The sequence below is a fragment of the Globicephala melas genome, chromosome 19 (genome assembly GCF_963455315.2).
Source record: "Globicephala melas chromosome 19, mGloMel1.2, whole genome shotgun sequence".
In the NCBI taxonomy this organism is placed as follows: Eukaryota; Metazoa; Chordata; class Mammalia; order Artiodactyla; family Delphinidae; genus Globicephala; species Globicephala melas.
The window spans coordinates 13,419,661-13,443,099 of record NC_083332.1 but is presented as its reverse complement, the minus strand read 5'-3'; the positions used below and the strand labels follow the sequence as shown (position 1 = coordinate 13,443,099).

The 23,439-nt window shown below is 52.8% G+C and overlaps 1 protein-coding gene across 5 annotated transcripts in view; it reads left to right on the top strand.

Annotated features, from left to right (window-relative positions):
• ACTN4 (actinin alpha 4) overlaps window positions 1-23,439 on the top strand; it is a 72,585-nt gene that overhangs the window by 20,764 nt on the left and 28,382 nt on the right. For all 5 annotated transcript variants that reach the window (XM_060288316.2, XM_030874337.3, XM_030874342.3 and 2 more), the window contains exon 2: window positions 23,158-23,272. In XM_060288316.2, coding sequence (XP_060144299.1) covers window positions 23,158-23,272 — 115 coding nt within the window. The remainder of the gene's footprint in view (window positions 1-23,157; window positions 23,273-23,439) is intronic.

The following is a 23,439-nucleotide window of genomic DNA, read 5'->3' as shown; positions in this document are numbered from 1 at the left end:
GAGGAGAGAATGAGACCAGGGTGCCTGGGGCCGCGAGTGGGAAGGGTGGTGTGAGGTGAGATCAGAAAGATGACAGCAGCCAGAACATGCCTCCAGTGAGGATCTTAGATTTTCTCCCAAATGAACGAGAAAGCATTGATTCCACAAATATTTACTTCAGGCCAGTCACTGTTTTAGGCACTGGGTATATAATTGTGAAAAAAAAAAAAAAACAAGAAAAACAGAACCATCCCTGCCCTCATGGGGCTCTCCGTCAAGTGGAGCTCCATGGAAGTATGTCCTTTTCTGCTGCTGGGACAGATCCCGCGATAGCTCGTAAAGCGTATAGCACTTTAATATATATTCCTTGAGGGACTTCCCTGGTGCCTGCCAATGCAAGGGACATGGGTTCGAGCCCTGGTCCAGGAAGATTCCACATGCCGCAGAGCAACTAAGCCCCCATGTGCCACAGCTACCTGAGCCTGTGCTCTAGAGCCCGTGAGCCACAACTGCTGAAGCCTGCATGCCACAACTACTGAAGCCCATGTGCCTAGAGCCCATGCTCCGCAACGAGAAGCCACCACAATGAGAAGCCTGCTCACCGCAACAAAGAGTAGCCCCTGCTTGCCACAACTAGAGAAACCCCATGTGCAACAGGGAAGACCCAACGCAGCCAAAAATATGTAAATTAATTTTAAAAAGTTTTTTTTAATTAAAATAAATAAATAAAATATATTCCTTGGGAATATATTCCTCGTGGTCCAGTGTTTAGGACTCGGGGCTTTCACTGCTGAGGGCATGGGTTCGATCTCTGGTCGGGGAACTAAGATCCTGCAAGCCACACAGTGCTTCCAAAAAAAAAAAAACACAACTGTGTTTTTATCCCCACCTTATGGTTGAGGAGACTGAGATTCAGAGAGGTTATGTGATTTGCCCAGGGTCACTCAGCCAATAAACAACAGAACCAAGAATCAAACCATGCTCTTCGTCCTTTTAGGTTATTTCTCCCATGTCAGGGCTGAGTGATTGGTTCTCTTCTTTCTGACTTTATATACCCCTGGTAGTAAGATTCAAGGACTCCTGGTGATGCTTGGACTTCAGGCATATCAAAACACCTACACCTTGGGTCCTGCAGGATGGGGTATGGCAAGAGGACAGAGGTGGTGATACCCCTGCTTCAGTAGCCTAGAGCTGTGCTTTTCATCTTTACCACAACGTCTTAGGTTGGAGACAAGCGTTTGACTGACCCACATGTCTGGGAAAACCTGTCTAAGTGGTGGTGTAGAGCTGGGGAGTGACAGCTCTCTGGCCAAACCTTCTGGGTGCAGTCTGCCTATATATGGCCTGGCCTCAAAGAACAGGTGATGGCAGTAGGAGTTGTTTTCTGTGTTCCTGGTGGGAGGTGTCCAGCTACATTCCTTTGTAGACAAGCACAAACTAGATATTTTTGAAACTGAAGGTCTGAAACCAGCCAAAGAATTAATCCCAGTCTGAAAAGCATATGGTGAGGGTACAGCCAACCTGGCTGGGGTGTCGCCTTCTCAACTTTGTTGCTTTTTAATAAGCCTAGAAATATCTCTTAAGAGGGAGGATCTTGGGCTTCCCTGGTGGCGCAGTGGTTGAGAGTCCGCCTGCCGATGCAGGGGACGCGGGTTCGTGCCCCGGTCCAGGAAGATCCCACATGCCGCGGAGCGGCTGGGCCCGTGAGCCATGGCCGCTGAGCCTGTACGTCCGGAGCCTGTGCTCCGCAACAGGAGAGGCCACAACGGTGAGAGGCCCGCGTACCGCAAAAAAAAAAAAAAAGAGGGAGGATTTTTGTGAACATCTCCAGCCACTTTGCTTTTCCTTCTAGCTGACAGTGGAGGCCTCCAGCCGACAGTGGAGGCCTCCAGCCATCAAGGGCTCAAGTCTGTCTTGCTGTTGTGCGCACTCTGGCTAACGAGGTGCAGAGGTTGCAGCCGCTACCAGAGGGTTTTGTGATGAAGGGTCAGCTGGATGGGCCCAACTCTTCATCACTCAATCAAGAGGCTTCGTAGCAGAGAGAGAGCAAGGCCTGGACGCAGGGGCTCCTGCGGTGCACGGCCCTGCCAAGCAGAGGCCGAAGCTGGGTCTCTTCTACAAAAGGGGACCGATAATGTATTTACCTCAGGGTCAGGATTTAGTAAGGAGATAGGGTGGGGCATGTCTGCCCAGTTGCAGAGATCAGTACCTGGCGGCTCTTTTCATTCTTACTCTGTCTACTGGGGTGGGCGGTTGGGATGGAGTCTTTCTGAGGTCTCATCCTGTGGGATCTGGAGTCCCAGTTGGAGTGGTTGGTTGGGGGAGTTTGGGGACCAGGGAGCCTTTCTTCAATTAGGAAACTGCGGCCGGAGAATTAAGATAATAGAGCTGTCTTATGGTGTCTAAGTTGAAGCCAGCTGCTCTTTGAAGATTGACCCTGAGATCCAGCGAGTTCAACTGCTAGATATGGAAGCATTAAGCATTTAAGGGGGCCTGGAAGTAAGGTTCCTAGAAAGAGGCAGCAATCTCTTGCTCATCGCCGATTGTCTCAGACCCAGGGTGGAGGACGGAGCCCCTCTGGTTGAGCGGCAGACTCTGGGCGAGAAAGCTAAGCCAGGAGAGGCCGAATGCTTTGTACAGCAGTGTCCTGCAAGTGGGCCAGAGTGGGCCCTGCTGGCCCTCAGAGGAGGCTAGATGACTGTGTCCTGCAGAGCGCCCCATGTGTCCTTCCCTCTGGGAAGCCTTCCACCCTGGCAGGGCCTCTGGGGCCGGATGTGAAAGGTAAACAGGCAGCCCTTCTGCTCTGCTTTTCATCTCAGGAAGCCCTGAGGTCCCACCGGCTCCCCTGAAGCAGCCTCATTGTCCCTGTGCAGCGGCATAACCAGTGTGGCCCAGGCACTGATGCTGAAGCTTGAGCAACAGCCCCCGGCCCCCTCCCATCCATTCTCCACCTGGGAGCCAGATAATAGCCTGCTTGAAATCTTGATCCATATCCCAAATCTGGAAGCCCACTGGGCCCTGCAGGATCTGTTCCTTCCTCTCCAGCTTCATCTCTCTCCCCCTCCCATTGTATCACTGTGCTCCAGGCACGCCAGCTGCTTCTCTGCTCCATGCTCTTTCCTACCCGTGGAATCCTCTTTCCCTCGCCAAATCCCCACCCAGCTCCTCCTAATTCTTTAGATCTTCCCCACTGTGGGTGAGGAAGTCATACTCAACCCCTCCAGCCTAGGCTAGGTCTCTGTCTTAGGGGCACACCTTTCACCTCCACTTCTCCTTTTAACTCTAACCATCCTTTGATCTCTCCACCACCCCACCCCACCCTACGCTGTGAGGGCCATGAGAGTAGAGACGGAGTCTGTTTTGTCCACTGCTATGTCCCTAGCATGTAGAACAATGTCTGACAAATATAGGTGCTCCGATAAATATATATTTATGGAATGAATGGATTAATAGCAAGCCGACCAGGCAGGTGGAATGGACCTGCCACCCATCTGTTCACCCACTTATTTGAGTGCCTTCTGTGGAACAGCTTGGTGTTAGGGGCAAAGATTGATCACCCTCAGTTTTCTGAGAAACAAGGCACTGACACTCTGCAGGCCAGTCGAGTCCCAGCTAAAAGCTGGCCCTGCGGTAAGCTGTGTGCTCTGGAAGGTTATAAGACGTCCTCCCCCAGGACACTTCCAGACCCAGTGGGTCAGCCAGCTGTTCTGACAGAGTTCTGCATCAGTGCCTGCCAGTTACCAGCCACAAACAGGATGCTTTTCAAGTGCAGAAAGGAGGGGAGACATCACTGTCACCTGAAGAGTGGGGAAAACATTGTTAGGACAAAATTCATCCCTTTTTGTGCAAATACCAAGCTAGGTGTCCATGTGTTGTGTGCCAGGCACTGGTCCAAGCATCAGGGATGCAACACAAGAGAAGGCCCCTGCCCTCAAAAAAATGAGACACGAGGCTAAACACAGGGAGAGACCTTTTTAAATTTTTCTTTTTTTAAACTTATCTCTTTTGTACAGAGATTGCTACCTATTGCAAATTAACTTAGTATAATAAGAGACAATAAAGTGTTTTGTTTCTAGAGATAGCTACAAACATAAAAGCGTAGCCCTGTGGTTTAACTGCCTGCCCACCTTCCTGAAACCCAGCTTACTATGGTACCGTGTTCTGGGGCAGCCCACTCGTCTCCATGTCCTGAGCTGAGCTTGGAGATGCGCAGTACCAGGGAAGGAAGCGCAGTCTGGGCTATCTTTGGTGGCCATTGTTATTTATGGGGCATTGGCAGAGAAGTCAGTACCGTGGAAAATCTAGAGAAAGATAGAGGCTACACGGTGTGGTTGAGCAGAATTCGATAGCTCCTCGGCGCTCTCTGGGCCATGGGACCCAGAACGACACAGCCGCCCTGTCTCTGCTGTCAGGCTTGGCCTTGGGCTTGGTCTGCCACGTCCCTCCACACCTCCTTCGCTGTCGGTGTGAGCGATGCCGGGGAATCAGCCGCTCTGTGTTCCGAATCAGGCCCCTGGGACCTTCTCTCTGTTCGGGAGACAAAACCTGAGACTGTTTCTCCTTTTAAATGCAACTTTGTTCTGCAGGAGAGGAGAAAAGCTGGAAAGAGATGGCTTGTTCGTTTGACGATAGTGAGGTGTACTCCGATATGCCTTTGAAAAGGGCCCGTTTGCCCAGCAGCCTTTGCCAGATAATGAGAGGAGAGGAACGCGGGGAACTTGGTGGGAATCTGAAGCTGGGGGTGGGCATGGGGTGGGGGAGAAGTTCACCTCGGAGCAGCCCGGTCTGTCTCTCTCCTGTAGGAAAGTAGAGTGGTGCTGGATGGCTCACCAGCTGGGTTCTATGCCGGGGAGAAGAAACGTGCTTGGCTATTGGCCTTGGTGCATTTAAAAAATGCGTGCGCCCCTGCTGGCTGATTCCACTTCCTCACTTCCCAGTTACTTCTCAGCCCCAGCAGCTCCCCGAGTCTGCCCTCAGAGGTCTCCAGAGACTGGCTGATTACCATCCCTGAGGGTGTGGGCGCAGCACTGCCTAATCTGGATGTGCTTGGCGCCTCCTAAGTGCCAGGCGCTGTATTAGGTGCTGGGGATGCAGGCCGTGGTGCCTGCCGTCTCTTCTCAACCTCTCTGCAGTGCATGGTCCTTTCAAAAAAAAAGACCTAACACATTGATGAACATGTACAAAAGTGGAGGGAATCCTTATGTACCCATCACCCAGCATCAACAATTACCAAAATTTTGCCCAACTTGTTTCATCAGCTTCTCCCAACACACTCCCCGCTCAGACATCACCCATAAATGCTTCCGTGTGTTTCTCTAATGGACATGGGTGTCTGTGTCTTTGATGGGACAGCACACCACTGTACTGGGTGCTTTTGAGCATGCCTTAAGAAAAAGAAAAGTTCTCCCCTTTGCCTTCCTTGACATCACCTTCTCTACTTCTCCACCGTCTCATCCTCTGTCTCTGAATCCTTTCCCTCTTCCCACCTCTGAAATGGGGACATCTCACAACATCCTTTTCCCAGGAGGATTTTATCTCCCGCCTTCCCCTGGCCTTAGGTCCCACACCAGTGTGGATGACTCCACGTCCCTAGTCCTGACCCCCTTCTCACACTCTGGTGCAATTGTCTGCTAACATGTCTCTGTCCCCTGTTAGACTTGAGGTCTTTCGTGGAGGAACCCTATCTCATTTCTCTTTGTATCCCCAGCACCAGCACCACGCCTGACTCTAGGAGAGGCTCAGGAAATGTTTGAATGAGTGACTGAATGAATGCACGTGCAAACAAATGACCTTTCTGCCGAATCTTAGACATAAGTTTCTGCACACCAACTGGTTGTGCAGCACGTACTTCACTCTCGGTGTGTCCCAAACCAGACTCATTCTCGAGCCCCTCTCCCTGGGTTCACTGTACCCGGGTCCGACATCCAAGCCAGAAACACTGAAATCATCTTTTGACTCCTCACCCCGTCACGGGCACCAAATTTTACTTATTTCTTTCTCTCAATTATCTCTCCTCCTTTCCTTTGCTACTGCCATTGTCCTCATGCAGGACCACATAGTAAGTGCTTAAAAGTGCAGATTCTAAAGTCACACTGCCTGGGTGTAAACTGCAGTGCCGCCATTCGCTACCTTGAGCTGCGTGACTGCGGGGAAATGCCTTAACCACTCCGTGAGGATAATGTCTGCCTCCACGGCCTATGGTGAGACTTCGGTGAGTTAACACTGTGTGCCCTTTGCTCCATGCCGGGCACACAGGAAGTGTTCTGACGTTGGCTCCATCATCATCACCATCACCCCTGTTATACTATGTCCAGGTCTCCTGCGGCGGCCTCCTGACTGGCTTCACTCCAGTCTCCTAGTTCATCTCAGTGGCTCCATGAACATTATCTTTCTGAGACCCATATCTAAGCAGGTCACTCTGAGGAACCTTCCGATACCCAGAGAACAAGTTCTGAGTTCCTCGGCCTTTCTGCCTTCTGAGCCCAGCTGACACCATCTCCTGCCACTTTCTCTTAGGGGTTCCCCAAACATTTCTTGCACATTTATGTTTTTTTGTTCTTGATGTTCCCATCACGTGGAACAACCTTCTTCCCAGGTCGCCACCTATCAGAATAGTGCTCCTCTTTCACGGCCCGGATCAGGTGTCACCTGACCTCTGCTGTCCTCGGATCACACTGCTCTGCAGTGACTGGCTTACCAGTGTCCCTCTCCAGCCAGACCGTGCACTCCTCCAGGACAGAATGTCAGGTTCTGTACATCTCCCTAGACTCTTGGTCGTGATTCTCTTTACTCATCCTGAATCTCAGTTCCTCCAGGAGATGGGAAGCTACCTGAAGGCCAGTTTCACCTTCATAGACATTTAGTTAAGTAAACAGAGGATTTCTCATTCTCTCCGCCTTTAGCTCTTCCTTTTTTCTTTGTTTTCTCGTCCAAGAGGAGAGGATGCTGTGGAAGTTAGAAACTCACGGCAAGGGTCTGCTCCCACCGGGGGAACGGCTGCCTGCTTTGCCGCTCTGCTGTGAATTCCTGTTGCCTTTCTCTGGTTCTCTCCAACAGGTTCCATCTGTGGGCAGCAGGCCAGACGCTGGGGGAACTTTGGGATACAGGCCTTCTTATCTTCCCTTTGTTTGTTGCCCCACCTTCCAGAAGGGAGCAGGCCCCAGCCATCTCAGACTGAAACGGCAGCACATGTGGTGTCTGCCTTCCTCTAGCCGCCTGCCACCCATGGAGCAGAGAGGATCAAAGGCTTTAGCAGGCGAGGAGACTGACGGGGTTTCGTGTCAGTGGAACCATCGCTTGGCCTGGCGGAGCCCCGTCCTCCCCTCGATCTGGTGGGATGTAGGGGCTACTGTGGAAGGGGCTACAGCCATTTGGAATAGATTTTGCATGGGGGGTTTAAGATTTAAAGCAGTGACATTTTTCCGTGGCACAGCTGTCTTTCAAGTTGAATCTCACGTGGATCTGCCATATTATAAAATCGATTAAATAGCTGCTGAAGTTCCATGTGAGTAGGGGGCAGCCTCCCTCTCTGCTGGCACCCCTCACGGCAGAACTCTTTTCAGAATGCTGTTTGAAAATCACTCCTTGGTATCACATCCACTTCTCTGCTGAAAGAGGCATTCCACTGTCCCTTTGTGGTTCATCCTGGGGCCTGTGTGTTTCTAAAGATGGCTGGGGCCGCGGTGGGGGGGTCCTGGGTCGGCACGTTGGGTGCAGCTTCGTGCTGTGTGGGATAACGGTCACCTGGTTCTGTGGAGGAGGAGGCTTTGACAAAGGACAGAGCGTCCTAGTGGCTCTGCCTTCAGGGTTCTCTCCATCCTCACTGCTGTAACCCTGACATCCCCACGGCCACCAGGGGGTCTTCCCACCCCGTAAATCTAGTCATGCTACTACTCCCCCCACAAGAGCTTCCTGCCACTCTTAGAATAAGACCCAAACTCCCCACCGTTCCTCCCCAGGGCCTGTAAGGCTCCCTCTGCTCCGGCCACACCCATGAGGCCTTTCCCACCCGGGGTCTCTCCTCCTGGAATGATCTCCCTCCTACTGGCAACTGGTTTGCCCTTTCTATTGGTTCAGACTCAAATAGCACCTCCACAGAGAGGTCTTCCTTGGCTGGCTGAACTTGATTCCCTCCCCGGCTGGCCCCCTCCTCCGGTTACTCTTGCTTGCATAACCCTATTTTTACTGCACCACCACTGTCTAATTCTTCTCTCTTTTTAAAATTATTTATTTATTTATTTATGGCTACGTTGGGTCTTTGTTGCTGCGTGCTGGCTTTCTCTAGTTGCAGCGAGCGGGGGCTACTCTTCGTTTCGGTGCGCAGGCTTCTCTTGTTGCAGAGCACGGGCTTCAGTAGTTGTGGCACACGGGCTCAGTAGTTGTGGCGCACGGGCTCCACGGCATGTGGGATCTTCCCGGACCAGGGCTCGAACCCGTGTCCCCTGCATTGGCAGGCGGATTCTTAACCACTTCACCACCAGGGAAGTCCCATTATCCTCTTATGTATCATCTCCTCCACTAGAATGTAAACTTCATGAGGGCAGGGATGTTTGTTTAATTCCAGTGCTCAGAATATGGCAGCATGTGGTGGCTGCCCAATACATTTTTTTAATTGAAATGAGTGAATGAAGTTTGAGAGAGACTCAGAGCAGTGAGTCTCCCCCTACTGGGAGCTGGGGATGCCAGGGAGGAAGGATCTGATGCCAGCATTCTGAGCCCAGGCTGGGATGACGCTGGAATCCTGAGTTCCAGTCGGCTTTGGTTCTCATGCAGTGTCAGAGCACTCGGACCTAACCATTTTGTCCCGTAGCTCTCCTCTTTTGGGCTCCTCCGGGAGAAAGCAGGCGGCTGGGGCTCTGTGAGCACAGGCAGGACTTGCCATTCTGCTCCAGCCTGAAATCGATTTCCTCCGGGCCCTGCCTTGAGCCAGGCCCTGTGAACAGAGGGAGGGGTTGAAGCCAGGTCTCCCCTACCATGTGTTGGGAAGAGAGTGATATAGCCACTTGGCCTGAGAGCCACCAACCTTCCCCCCCCCTTCCCTAAAAGGCACACAATGGCAGTTGGGCTGCGCCTTTGTTTTATGAGTCATCGGTGCTAGCCCGTCATAAACTGTTTTTTCCTATACTATCAGGGCAGCTCTATCGGGCGTCTCCTATGCAATCCGGGAACGGATTTGATACAGGGTCAGTTAACGTGTTGTCGAGTCGAAATCTGTCATTGTGCCCATATAAGGCAAACTCCTCGGGTTACTTTTTACCTTGGCAGAATCTCAGGAATGTCAAGGTAACCAGGCCACCTCAGCATAGCTCTGATTCTCGTTGGGTCACCTGACTTGCCCTCCCTCTCCCATGACTCACCCTGCAGCTCTGCACTAAGCCTGCCACCCTGGGTGGTGCTGGTGGCTGGTGAAATTGGGGGAGGGTCTCCGGGACCTGCTTGCTTCTGTGTCTTCCTTCAAATGAGAGAAACTATGTGAGGTGCCTCACAGGGGGCCTGACAGAGTGAGAACCAGAAACAGAAAGTAGCCTTGGCCAGACTTGAGGTTGGTGAGGAGACGATGTGGGCCCCGGCTCTGACACCTACCAGCTGTGTCACCACAGGCAGATGGCTTATCTGTAAAATGTAGAGCATTCGGAACAAATCCTGGTACATAGTAAGTACTCAATAAATGTGAGTCATTTGTACAATCATGTCAGGTTACACCCCACCCAATCATAAAAACACCTCTGCTGTTTTCCTTTGAGGCTCAACCCCTTAGTAGCTTTAATGGGGCAGATTGAGCTGGTACTCAGAGTCCCTCCCTGGAAAACTGAACCCACAACTTCCCAGTGGCACCTCATTCCCTTTCCTCCCCCATCCGCCCCCCACACCCACACGCATGCAGAACAAGCCACTCCTCTGCTGTTACAGGGCCAGGAGTCAGCTCTGCGAGAGCGCGGCAGAGGCCCTTTGTCCTCTGACATCACACTGCTTCTGGAGACGGCCGCCCCTTATGACTGCTGTGTGGTTTGGCCAGGCCTTAGTACCAGCCCCAGGAAGGCCTGTAGGTTGGGCGAGCCAGGGTGAGAGTCTAGTGCTGTCCCTCTGCCAGGGCAAACGGTTTCACCATTTTTAATAGAGCAGTTATGAGTCAGAGGTTTCAGTCTGTCTTTACTGGTTCCTCCCAATCCTATAATTACCGTTTGGCTATAGAACCTTATTTTGGTTTTTCTTTTTTTAAATCCTAAGACACTGTTCATATTGTCCATCTCATGTGTCCAAGGGGTCTAAGATGGAGTGGCAATGGTAAAGGGAAAAGAGAGAGACTCCAAATCCAGAGTGATTTCTTAACCCACAGAAATGATGCCTTCTCCCCACCCACTCCAAGCACCATTCTAGTGCCACGCCAGGAAGTAGAGCCAGCACCGGCTTACGCAAGGCTGATGGCAAGAGTGGATAACTCTGAACACCTCCAGTTGCCTCTTGGCAAACTTTAAACTCCAAGCCTGGAATTTCTGGTCTGAGGCACCTCCCAGATTGACCGATGGATTCGTTCACACTCTTATCCAGTACGAGCCTCAGCAAAAAGCAGGCCTGCTGACGAGCACCCGGCACCTCGTCAGGCCCCCTGCCAGTGCCGGCCCACTCAGAGATGAGGGGAATTGATCATGCAGATAAACGCCCTGCATTCACTCAGTCTCCACACTCTCCCTGCTTCTCAAAGGGATCGTCTTACGCCCAGGCTCTGAGAGTGGGAAGCCAGTGGGACAGAGTATATAGAAAACAGTGCATGTCTGTGAGTGCTGGCCCAGGCTCTGGTTCCCCCTGGTATGTCAAGAGCAAAGATTTCCAGCCCGACCCACTCCACTCTAGCCATGTCGCTCAGCCCTGCTTTTCACTGGAGCAGGAGAAGGCTTCTGACCTGACCGGCAGACCGGTGAATCAGAACGTCCCAAAAACAGGGAAAAGGAAAAGGGTCACCGAGGAGGAGTTTCAGTTGTCAAAGGTGTCAGGGCTGGCACAGTTGCTTGCCCTTCCGCCAACAAGGCCTAGTTTGTGGATCATGTAAATTGCTGCAGAAAACAAGCTGTCTGCTAGAAGGCGGCAGGGGGAATGGGAGTGTTTGCACTGCCTTCAGGTGCCCCTGGCCTGTGGCACTCTTTGCACCTCTAGATTCTGTTCGGGAGTTCCTAGGGTGGGCCACCGTGGCCCAGGGTGGAAGGGGCACAGCGCCCCCTCTGACTTCTCCTCAAATGTCAAACACCTGTTATCTCGATGAGCCAGTCCATGGGCGGATTTGTCCAGGCTAAGATGTGATTCTAAAGACCCGTCCTCTTAGGCACCTGTTAGGATTCCAAGCCGCACAGTCTCGAGGCCAGAATTGGCTCACTCGGCTATCTTTTTGAAGGATCAAAGTTTAAACCAGACGATCTTTAATCTCCCCTCCCAAGCCCGAAACCCGAGCTCAGCTGTAAACCATTGAAAATAAATGGGGTTTTTGTAGCTCAGACTCCCTCTTCTCCAGGTGAAGGGCCCCCTGTGCTTGATTGTTCCACAGCAAAATGCCAGATGGGGCCAGAGGAGAGGTGGAGGGCAGGGCCCCAACCTCTGCTGCTGCCCTAATTTTAAAACTGCCTTTTGGGAGTGGAAGTTTTCTCTTTTAAAGGTAGCTAATTTCAAGGTAGGCCTCACCCATCTCCTCTTCCTGCTGAAAAGCCCTCCTTTGAAAGCGGAGCACTGCCTCCTGCGTCTACCTTGTGGGCCCCACCTGCCTGTAGTTCAGACCCATATCTCCCTATGGATTCTGTGTGGGGAGGGCAGGCTCTTCCCCCTCAGGGAGGACCCAGTTCTTTGGAGTGTAATCTGAGTAGCTCTGGGTTGGTTGGTTGGTTTTCCGCGTGTGAGATGGCTCTGGAAAGGTCCATTTGAGAACAGACACAGGCTCAGACTGGGGTACCTCCCTACCCTGGGCTGCCTGTCCCCTGCTTCTCTGGGGTTTCTTTTAGCTCCAAGAGTCCAGTCCAGTCTAACAAATGCAGTGGCAAGGCTCACCGGTTTTGCCTGGGCTTCAGATCCCTCATTTTTAGAACAAGGGGTTAGATTTGAGTGGTGGTTCTCAACCCTGGCTTCATGTTACACTCAAACCCTGGTTTCATGTTAGAGCATTTGTAAAATATCGTTATTCCGGGACCCACCCCCAGGAAATCTGATTCATTTGGCTTGGGGTAAAGTTCAGGCTTTTTTTTTTTTTTTTCGCGTTACGCGGGGCCTCTCACTGTTGTGGCCTCTCCCGTTGCGGAGCAACAGGCTCCGGACGCTCAGGCTCAGCGGCCATGGCTCACGGGCCCAGCCGCTCCGCGGCATGTGGGATCTTCCCGGACCGGGGCACGAACCCGTGTCCCCTGCATCGGCAGGCGAACTCTCAACCACTGCGCCACCAGGGAAGCCCAAGTTCAGGCATTTTTAAGAAGCTTTCTGGTCCCATACATTTATTGACCTTTGTTTTTCAACAAGGGTCCAAGACATATGCATTGGGGCAAGAATAGTCTTCCCAGTAAATGGTGCTGAAACAACTGGATATCCACATGCAAAGAATGGAATTGGACCCCTTCCTTATACCATATACAAAAAAGTACCTCCAACTGGATCAAAGACCTAAATGTAGGAGCTAAAACCATAAAACCTAGAAGAAAACGTAGGCATAAATCTTCATGACCTTGGGTTAGGCAGTAGTTTATTAGATATGACACCAAAACCATAAGCAACCAAAGAAAAATAGATAAACTATACTCTCCAAAATTAAAAAAAAACTTTTTGCTTCAAAGGACACTATTAAGAAAGTGAAAAGACATCCCTCAGAATGGGAGATAATATTTGCAAATTATACACCTGATAAGGGTCAATTGTCCAGAATATATAAGAAGTCCTACCATGCAATAATGAAAAGATAAATAAACCAGTTAAAAATGGGCAAAGGACTAGAACAGACATTTCTCCAAAGAAGATATACAATTAGAAAATGGTACATGAAAAGATGCCCAATATCATTAGTCATTAGGGAAATGCAAATCAAAACCACAATGAGGTACCACCTCACAACCACTAGGGTGACTATAATCAAAAAGCCAGATAATAACAAGTGTTAGCAAGGATGTGGAGAAATTGGAATTATCATACATTGCTGGTGGGAATGTAAAGTGGTGCAGCCTGTTTGGAAAACAGTCTGGCAGTTCCTCAAATGATTAAACATAGACTTACCATATGACCCAGCAATTACACTTCTAGGTATATCCCTAAGAGAACTAGAAATACATATCTACACAAAAATTTGTGCTTAAACGTTTGTAGCAGCATTACTCATAATAGCAGATATATATAATAGCAAAGGTAGAAATAACCCAAATGTCCATCAACTTATGAATGGATAAGCAAAATGTGGTATGTCCATACGATGGAATCTTCAGTCTAAAAGGAATGTACTACACTGTGGATGAACCTTGAAAACATGCTGAATGAAAGAAGCCAGACAGAAAAGGCCACATATTGTATGATTCCATTCATATGAAGTGTCCAGATTAGGCGAATTCATAGAGACAGAAAGTAGATTAGTGGTTGTCATGGGCTGGTTTGGCGGGCAGGAGGAGGAGAAATGGGGAGTTACTGCTGACAGTTCTGGGGTGATGAAAATTTTCTGGAATCAGATAGTGGTGATAGTTTTTCAATCTCATGCTAAAACTCACTGATGTTTATATTTTAAAGGGGTGAATTCTATGGTATGTGAATTATAATTCAATTAAAAATTTGATTTTCCAAACTATGAACATGATTAAAAAGAGTACATGCACGCCTGTGATCCAGCTGCTCTACTTCTATGTTGTATTAGTTATCTACTGCTGCATAACAAATTGCCTTTTCAAAGCTTAATGGCTTAAAGCAGTAAATATTAGAGAGAGAAAATGCAAACGAACCAGAAAAGTGCCTGGGTAATTCTGTTGTAAAGCCAGGATTTGAAGGATCTCTGGAAGCAGGAAGGACCGGATCTGATCATTATATTCCTTTACTCATTTGGTAGTCAAGAGGCCAGGCAAAGGGGAGGGGAGGTTTGGGGGAAGACGGCTTTGTGTCAGCCACCAGAAAGCAGCCCGTCAACTTGGCGAATCCTAGGGTGGAGGTGTGGCTTCAACAACTGCAGCGCTGCTACCAAGGACGGCACCTTCCGGAATAGGAATAACATAGTAATGACTAGAACCTCTGTTGAGTGCTCACTGTCTGCCAGGCTGGGTGCCGTGCTGCTTCTGTGTTATCCTGTTGAGTGCCCACACCCGTCATGTCTGTTACCCTCATTTTACAGGGGAGGAACTTGAAGCTTAGAGAGGGGAAGTTCATTTTCTGCAGCCACACACAATGCGTGGCAGAGTGAGGATTCGGACCCACGTTTGTTCAGACTCGAGAGCCCTTGCTCTGGAGCACTGTGCCATGTTGTCCTCTCCTCACCCTTGTAGACCCTGGCAGACTGATGTCTTGACATGTCTGTCAGCTCCTCAAACTGTCTCCTTCTAGCCCACCTACTGCTCCGCCCCTGTCTAGGCCCAGACCCGAACCCCATGAACCAGGGTCTCTGCAAGTCCAGTGGCCTCAGATGCCTGAGCGAAGAGGGCTCCTGAGGGCTCCTCTCTTCCATTGGAGGGGCACGCCGAGGGCATTGTCTTCCCTGGCTTGTTTTTCGAACGTCTACAGCTCTAGGATTATTTCTGTGAACTCCTGAAAGCAAAATAGACTTATCCCTAAGTAGGGACCCTCACCAGTATAAAATGGGATTGGAAACCATGAGAAGTCCTAAATGGCTGGCCATGAGAAGCACCAACCCTGTTCCATTCATTCTAGGATTTACTGAGCACCTACTATGTACAAGGCGCACCGTTCTAGGCAGTGGGTCCTGCAGCAAATAGGACCCTGCTCTCATAGAGTTTATGTTACACATGGGAGGGAGACTGGTTATGGACAGAGAACCTCATTTCTGATAGCAGTAAGTGCAGTGAATAAAACAAAGCAGAGGGAAGTGACAGCATGGTGGAGATAGCTGGGTCAGGGAAGGCACCCTGGGATGATGGCATGAGGGAAACCCTGAGTGATGAGAACTAAGCAGGCTGTAAAGAGCTAGAAGAAAGTCTTAGACCAGCATTTCTCAGGAGGAAGGGACTACACTCCAGAATCAGCCTGTTGCAGCAATAACATACACGTTTTCTGGTGCCTCGCAGGAGATTGGCTGGCGCAGGAATGTTGGCTACTGGGGGGGGTCGTGGGGGAAGAGCTGGTTTCTGGATGGACACGCAGGACCTTTGGAATGCTCTCTACTCCACTCGGCGGTATTTATACCTCTCCTCCGACTGGGAAGTCAGCTTTTTCATGTAGGCCGAGAAAACTCCGAATAAGGCAACAGCAGGCCAGGACATAAGAAAGAAGCATTCCACATTTCCCTGTAATTGCTTTCAAATTAGGTTCTGTTGTCATGGGGCAGGCACACACAGCACGCCTGCTCTGTCCCTGGCTGGATATGGAGTTGGGTCCTGAACAGGCAGCTAATGTGTCCTTTGTGCCGCTGAACCGCTGGTCTCGATGACCCATGCTGGCGGGGCTCTCTGAGTCCCATGTTGCTGCACCCGTCTAAATTGTGGTCATGTCATCATGACCGGATCATTTTCTCTTCTCTCAGCCTGGTCCCTGGTTTTTATCTTCAGAATCTGGTAAAGGCAGTGGATCTTCAAAATAGCACTCACATGTATAATCTCAAAACCGTTCCAGAGGCTTCACAGACTTCCTGGATGGATCCGTGCAGATGTTGCCAGGGCAATCGCCTGTTTGCCTGGGCCGCTCGCTGGTAACCCAGATTCCGGAAGGCTTAGCCATCGGATCCTGAAAGCACCTTTATAGTTGGTGATGAAGCCCAGGGGCCAGGGGAGCAGTCTCTGCTTTCAGGAACTGAGAAGATGCCCCACTGGGGCCAGGCCTTGCCTGAAGCCTGGCAGTAGCTGGCAGATGGGTGATAAGAAGGGTGGGTGCCTACCCTAGGAGTAAATAGCTGTCCCTCCCCTGTGTCCAAGCCCCGGACACCCTTCCTGAGGTCCTGTGGAAGCAGGAACCATGGGCAGCGTCAGAGGCCACACCAGGCAAGGTGGGCGTTCAGGAGGCAGGGTGGCGCCCTCCCCCTCAAAGCAGCCAACGCCCCAGCGGAGCGGCAAACCCAACACGGTATTGCAGAGACGAGGTTTGAAAACTCCCAGCTCCCTAGGGAACCCTGTCTTGCCTCCGAGTGCCCTGGGGGAGTTTGCAGTTCTTCCAGCCAGCCCTGGTCCTCCGGCAAAGATATGCAGCTGGTCCTTCTGGGTCAGGCTGCTGGCCTGTGATGTTCTGCTAAGGGGGTGGGCGGTATACACAGCGGAAAGCGGGGGGTGCAGCACGAGACAGCGAACGGTTTTTCCTAAAGTCTTGTCCAGTGTGGAGTCAATGGAATCCACATGTGAGCATCTGCTGGCGGGTAGAAATAGCGCAGCCCCCAACCCTGGTCCAGGAGCTCTCCTTCGCCAGTGCTAATAATCAGAGCCAGCACGCTTGCCCCAGCCTGAGGTCGCAGGTGAGCCCATTTCTAGGTCCAAACTGACTCTGCAAAAGACTCCCTTTAGTCGGGGTTTAGTGGAATTCCAGCTTCCAACTGACATTTCCCTCCACGCCACCCCCTTCAGTACTAAGAACATGTTTTGTGACACGTAGTCGGTAAGAAGAAAAGGGAAGGAAAGTTTTTTCAGCTGGGTTAGCCGCATCCCACCAGGATCCTTCTTTCTTGCCCTTGGCATCACTCTGCCCGCTGGAATACCACCGGGTTGCCCCACGTCTTTTGAATGTTTGTTTCTTCCTTGGTGACTGCCCCAGCATCAAGAGGGTTTACCTCTTTGGGTTGGGGGAGGGAGTCATCGATGAATAGCTCATTAAAGCCCACTGCTGCCACATTCCTGGCCGTTTAGTTCACCTCCCGAACAATATGCATCATTCATTCACACAGCCACCCCACATCCTGGCAACTGGGAGGGGTCCCTGTGACACAGGAAGGACTTTATGACCAGTGATGCTAGGTCTTCTCCCCCTCCCCCAACACACAGTGACAAAGCAGAAACAGCTGGGGGGGGGTGTCCTCTGAGGTTTGCCTTCCCCAGTGCATGGGCTTCGGGCCTCGGCACAGGGAGTGGTGACTGGATCCCAAACAAACCAACAAGCTCGTCCTCCCTTCTTCCACCCCGCCTCCCCCCTACACCCTGTGCTATTTTAACAACCAGAAAAGAATCTTTAACAGGCTGCCAGTGTGCAGAGGCAAGTTTTGAGGGCTATTCTCTGTGGGTTTTTTTTCACGTGTGTTCTCAAAGGCAGACGACTCCACATCCTTCCTTCCTCCCTAGATAGGTCAAGGGCTGGGTGCAAGCTCCCTTCACAGGATGGCAGGGCCAGGCCTGGAGCAGCACGGCCAGCGTTGGCCTCCCACACTGGGCTCAGGCCACCCTTTAAGAGGCAGGCAGGCTTTTAGGGAAACAGCCCTGCCTGCCTCGCTTTGTGAGCTCAGCTCCAGTTTGGGGACTGAGGCTGGGCGGGGCCCTTCTTGACTAGGTTCTGCGGGCTCTGCTTTGCCAGGCCGGTAGGTAGCATTCCCCTCAGAGGAATGAGTGGCCGCCCCATATTTGTGTTAATAGCTGTGTGACCTTGGGCAAGTCACTTAACTTTTCCCTGCCTTAGTTTCCTCATCTGTAAAATGGAGATGATAATATCTCACATGGCCATGGGGTTGGAGGTTTTAAACACTTGCTATTTGTAAATGGTAAGAACTAGCAATTAGCATTTACTGGCCACCCCACCCCCGCCGCCATCAGAATGTAAATTCTGGGTCTGTTTTGCTTCCTCCCGTGCCCAGTGCCTAATCAGGCCTCCAAGTCAGGATTTGTCAGCCCGGTGATTGCATCGAGCGCCTCTTAGGTGAGGTGCTGGGGACACGGCCACTGCTCAGAATCAGTACTGCCCCTGGAAAATGACCTTGACAATAAAACCCAGATGAGCTTGAGATGCTTTTTGCCTTTCCCTTCTCCCACAGAGGGCCAGTAGCTCCGGACCCTCCCAAATGAAACCTTGAGTTTGCCTTGCTTGGTTACAACTGTCAGCATTTCCAACACGGCTCCTCTGCCTTCCTCCTCCTGCCAAGTTTCTCGTAGAGGCCCTTTACCCTCTTTTTTTCCCAGATCATCACACATTGACCCTTGCCCCCTTTGGGTTAATCCCCACACAGCAGCAGCCCCATGAGGGTGGCCCTGCCAGCCTCATGACACAGCCTGCTCTCCCTCACTCCCTTCCTTCCTCTCTCCAGCCGGGCTCTGTTCTCGCTGCCACAGGGCCTTTGCACATGCTGTTCGCATTATCTGGAAAGTCTCCCTTATTTTCATCTTACTCGTTCTCCATAGGGAAACTTCCACATGTCCTTCCGGCCAGTAGATCAGGAGCTGTTCCCTGGCATGCTAAACGCTCTCTTCAGCTCCCTCTCTGGGGGTGAGAGGGAAGAGGACAAATGCAGGTTGATACCTCAGAGTGTGGCTGCTGGAGCCAGAGTACCTGGCTTTAAATCTAGCTCCGCAACTTTCCAGGTGCGTGACTTCCTGCGGGCAAGTCATGTCACCTGTCAGACCCTCGGTTCCCTCATCTGTAAAATGGGCCAGAAATAGCAACTACCTCACAAAGTAGCTTTGTGGATGAGAGATGTTAACATCTGACGAAGTGCCTAGAACGGTGCCCGACACCTAGTTAGCTTATAGAAGTATCTGCTGTGGTTGTTACTGTTACCGCTTTTCCTAAGGGTGTCTCTTCTGTAGTTGAGTAGTTGCTTGGTTAATGAGATCCGTCCTCTTCCTCCTCAGAGTGGGAGCTCCTCAGAGTGCAGCCTGGGTCTGCTTTTGCTCACTGCTGTGGATTCAGCACCAGGCCTGGCCCCGGCTCGGCATGTAGCGAATCCTCCCTTGTCGTGGGAGTGGATATGTCCCGCCCCACAGGGACCTGGGCATCGCGGAGCCCGTGGGGCCTGCCACGCTCGGGCAGTCGGGCCCTGTAGCTCGTGCTCTGACAGATCTGCATGGTGGAGGGGGTACAGTGGGCCCACGAGACGTCCATCTATAGCAGCCACCCTCCACACTACCCACCCCACACATCTCAGTCTAAACTGGGTAGGGAGAGGGAGTGAGTAAGCAGAATGTTATTTTTGTAGCCAAGTAGAAGAAGCTATGAATTTTTCATGTCCCGTTGGAACTCCAGCTCCTACTCACCAGTCATGCCGCGTGGAGCAGTGGCTGCGCACGGTGGGCTCGTTCCCGAGGAGGGCCTCGTGACTCCCGCTCCCCTCGCCCCTCGCCCAGGACCCAGCAAGCCTCCGGTGTCAGTAGATGCTCCTCGTCTTCCAGGAGGAGAAAACAGGGCCGCGCAGGCCGTGGAGTGAGGATGGGAGGCCTGTCGGCGGGGTTCCCATCGTGTGTCAGGTTCAGGAGAATATCCACAGGCTTTTCCTCACTACCGAGGCGAGACCAGGCCAGTGGATATTCTCCCCTAAGCACCCGCTCTGTATTCTGCTTGGGCCTCTGCCTGCTTCCAGCCAGGGAGACAGAAGTACAGGGCAGAGTTACCATTTATTTAAAAATAGTCCTTTCCCTGAGGTTTGTATAACACTGAGTACTTAATCTGTGCCAGGCACAGTCATAAGTGATTTACTTGCATTGTTTTATTTAATCCTCATTTAAGAGGGGAGGTTATTGCCTCCATTTCACCAACAAGGAACCTGAGGCTCATTGCTTGCCCGAGGTTACCCCGCCGGCAGGTGGCCTCAGTGGCCGAGGCAAGATTGGAATCCAGGTCTGTGTGAGCCCCAAGTCAGAGCTCTTGTTTCCTGCCCAGAGAAGCTGAGCAAAGGTGCAGAGATGGGACGCATGTTTGCAGGGTGGACGGTGCCGTGACCTTCTGAGGACAGACTGCCTGAACCCAATGAGGCGAGGTTCGTTCAGAGCCTCCACAGGTTGGAGTGAGGGTCTGCTGTATCTTGCTACCACTCCACCCATGGCCGTGGGGTAAGGGCCTTTGCAGAGAGACGGGCTCTCATCCATCCTTCCTGGGAATGGAATGGGAAGCGGCCGGGGTGGCTGAGTTTGCATGTGTGCGCATGCTCAGTCCATCTGGCTCTTGATGCCAAGCTCTGTGCCAGATGTTTTAAAGCATTCCCCCCCATTTAACCCTACAGCAAATACAGGAGGTAGATTCTGATAAGTCCATCCTACAGAGAAGGAAGCTGAGGTGGAAGTAGGCCAAGTCACTTGGTTGGAAACACAGAAGTAAGCCGAGGGGCTGGCATTCAAACCCCGAAGGGTTACCCCAGGTGTAACCCAGGCAGGCCGAGGCGGAGAGGGTTGCCTTTCAGACACGTGCCCAGCTCTCCCTGCAGCCCAGGCACCTAGATCTCGGCCCAGCAGCAGCGCAGCACCAGGGACGCCTGCCCTCTGGGAACTGCCCTCTTGCATCCTCGGCCACGGGGTGTAATGGGCCACTTTGCTGCCCCGCAGCATCTTTCAGGTACATGCCTTAGCAGAGGCCCAGCATCCCCTGCCACTTCCTGCCCCAGCCTGGCCTGCTGCTGCCCTCTGCTTTACAGGGTGGCTGAGTTCCCCGCCCGCCCGCTGCCCACCACCGAGGCTGCTGTGCTTTGGGCATTCTATTTATTTATTTTATTTTTTGGCGGTACACGGGCCTCTCACTGTTGTGGCCTCTCCCATTGCGGAGCACAGGCTCCGGACGCACAGGCTCAGCGGCCATGGCTCACGGGCCCAGCCGCTCTGCGGCATGTGGGATCTTCCCGGACCGGGGCACGAACCCGTGTCCCCTGCACCAGCAGGCGGACTCTCAACCACTGCGCCACCAGGGCAGCCCTGGGCATTCTAAATGCATGTGCGATGTGAGACTTAATTCCTACTCCCTGGGAGCACGCACACATGCAATAAGACCCAAAATGACTGGAGAATGCTGTCAGAGAGATGCCAAGGGTCGAGCGCGGTGGCGGGGGCAGGCAGGGGACGGAGAAGGCACTCAGTGGAAGAGGCGGGCCAGGTGTTGGTAGAGGAGGAGATCCTGGGAAGCACGGGCTGTGCGGAGAGCTGCCGCTTATGAGCACCTGCCGTGTGCTCTACAGGCATTGCCGCTTCGAACCCTCACACTGACCGTGACCCAGGTGGTGTCTTCATCGCCAGGTTGCAGATGAAGAAGCTGACGTTAGGAAGGTTGGGTAACCTGCCCACATGAGTGGTGTAGCCCTGGTCTGTCTGAATTGAGAGCTGCAGAGGGGAAGGAGCGTGGGAAGCGAGGTAGGGAAGGCGGATGCCTTGCTGAGAACCTGCTCCTGGCCAGAGCCCAAAGTAGCTCATGCTTGTGGGGAGGCAGAAGCAGAGACAATGGTGCTGTGATAGAGCTGCACGAGGAGGGGGCATCCGAGTCAGAGTCGGGGTGGGGCAAGCAAGTCAGTGGGGGCGTCCGGAGGAGCCGCACTTGGGACTGCTTTTGTGGGATGGGTGGGTGCGGGCTGAGGCGAGGCGGAAGCGGGGTAAAGGTGCCCGTCGCTGAGGAGACAGCCTCACGTGGGTGTCCGTCTCCGAGGTGGAAGAACTCTTCTTCGTGTTGGCGGGAGGCGGGCGGGGTGCCCTGCCCGTTCGCAGCCCTCCCCCCGCTTCGGGTTTGGAAGGAAACCTTGTACCTGTGGTGCAGCGTATTAATCAGGCGGCTTCTTTGTCTGGGAGGGGCCTCGTGTTGAGTCTCTGAATGAGCAGGGCTGGTGACAGTTGTCAAAACACATGGTCCTTGGCCAGAGGCTCCTTGGAAGCCCCTCAGCCCCACATGGACTCTGCCGGTACCCGGGTGCACATGGGCTCTTGCGCGTTCCTGGCTGTCGGCCCACCTCCACGCTGGGCCCTGCAGATTGACGAGGGCAGAGCGAGGGACTCCCGTGAGAAGCAGGCGTGGGGTTTTTCCCAGATCTTGCTGCAGGGGCCTGTCTCCACAGAAGGCATCTGGGCACATGCACCTTAACTGATGTGACGTGCACCCCTGGCGCTGAAGTCTGATAACACGCCCCAGCCAGCAGGGGGCTGAGTGGTGGTTACTACTCGGGCATTCTGTGCTCTGGTTTGGGGTTTGGGCTTCTTATCGACGGGCCTCTCCACCTGAAAAGGCCCCTTCGCCTTCCAGCACCCGCGTGCCCTGTGATCCTCCGGCAGTTACTCCTCAGATGTGGTTGCCTAACCCTGGTGGGGGTGGGTGCCTGCCTCCTACTTGCCTTCCAGCCCCCTCTGAGATACACTGGATCTTAAGATGTGGAAGGGTGGGGCGTGGGATGTTCTCCAGGGAATAGAGGGTGTCTGGCCTCTAGGGAAACAGCATATGTAGGGGTGCCACAAGGCTCGGAGGATCTGTGCGCCCGGCCTTTGGGGGAGGTGTTGCCACTGGGCTACTGGCAGTTCGAAGAGAGACTGACTTGAGCAAACCTTGAATTTACAGGAGGCTTGTTTTCCAACTGCTTTTCTGTCCCAAGTCATCTCTGTGCCAGTGATGGGGAAATCGCTGCCCCTGCCTGAGGGGAGGGGCAGGTGGAAGGGAGCCAGGGCCGTGGGGACCTGTGGTCTGCTCTGCCCGCTCAGGGGGATGGAGGGCTGGTGGGTCTGTCCAGAAGAACGTGTCCGCGGGAGCTGGACCCCTGCTTCTTGTTTCCATGCTCAGGACCCGGTTCCGTCAGCACCTTTGCCCGATGCGTGCAGTGGGCTCACTCAGGGTGTGGTGGGGCCAGCACTTGCTCTGAGGCTGGCCGACGTGGCTTCCAGTCCACGCTCTGCCACTCGTCACCTGGCTGACCAAGTGGTAGTCTGGTAACTGCCCTGAGCCTCAGTGTCCTCAGATCCACCTGCCTGGGTCGCTGTAAAGACCAGAAACAGTGTCATTGTTGATAAAAAGTGGGGCCCAGGACCTGGCCCTGAGCAAGGGCCCCGTGGCAGCCGTGCTGTCGCAGGGTCAGGGCTGTGACCTGGCCCTTTTGCTGGAGAGCCCTGACGAACACGCCGACCCTCCAAGCCATGCTCTCCTCTGCTTCCCCAGACCTTCACAGCCTGGTGCAACTCCCACCTGAGGAAGGCCGGCACGCAGATCGAGAACATCGACGAGGACTTCCGAGACGGGCTCAAGCTCATGCTCCTCCTGGAGGTCATTTCAGGTGAAGCCCCCTCCTGCGGGTGCCCACGGGGTGCTACCCACCCCGCCGTCCCGTTGCTGCTCAGGGAAGAGCGGGGCCTTTACCAGCTGCAGCAGCACTGCGCTGGCATGGGCCTGTTCTGGGGAGCAGCGGAGACCCTGAAGCTCCTCTCCCTCTCTTTCTCGGTG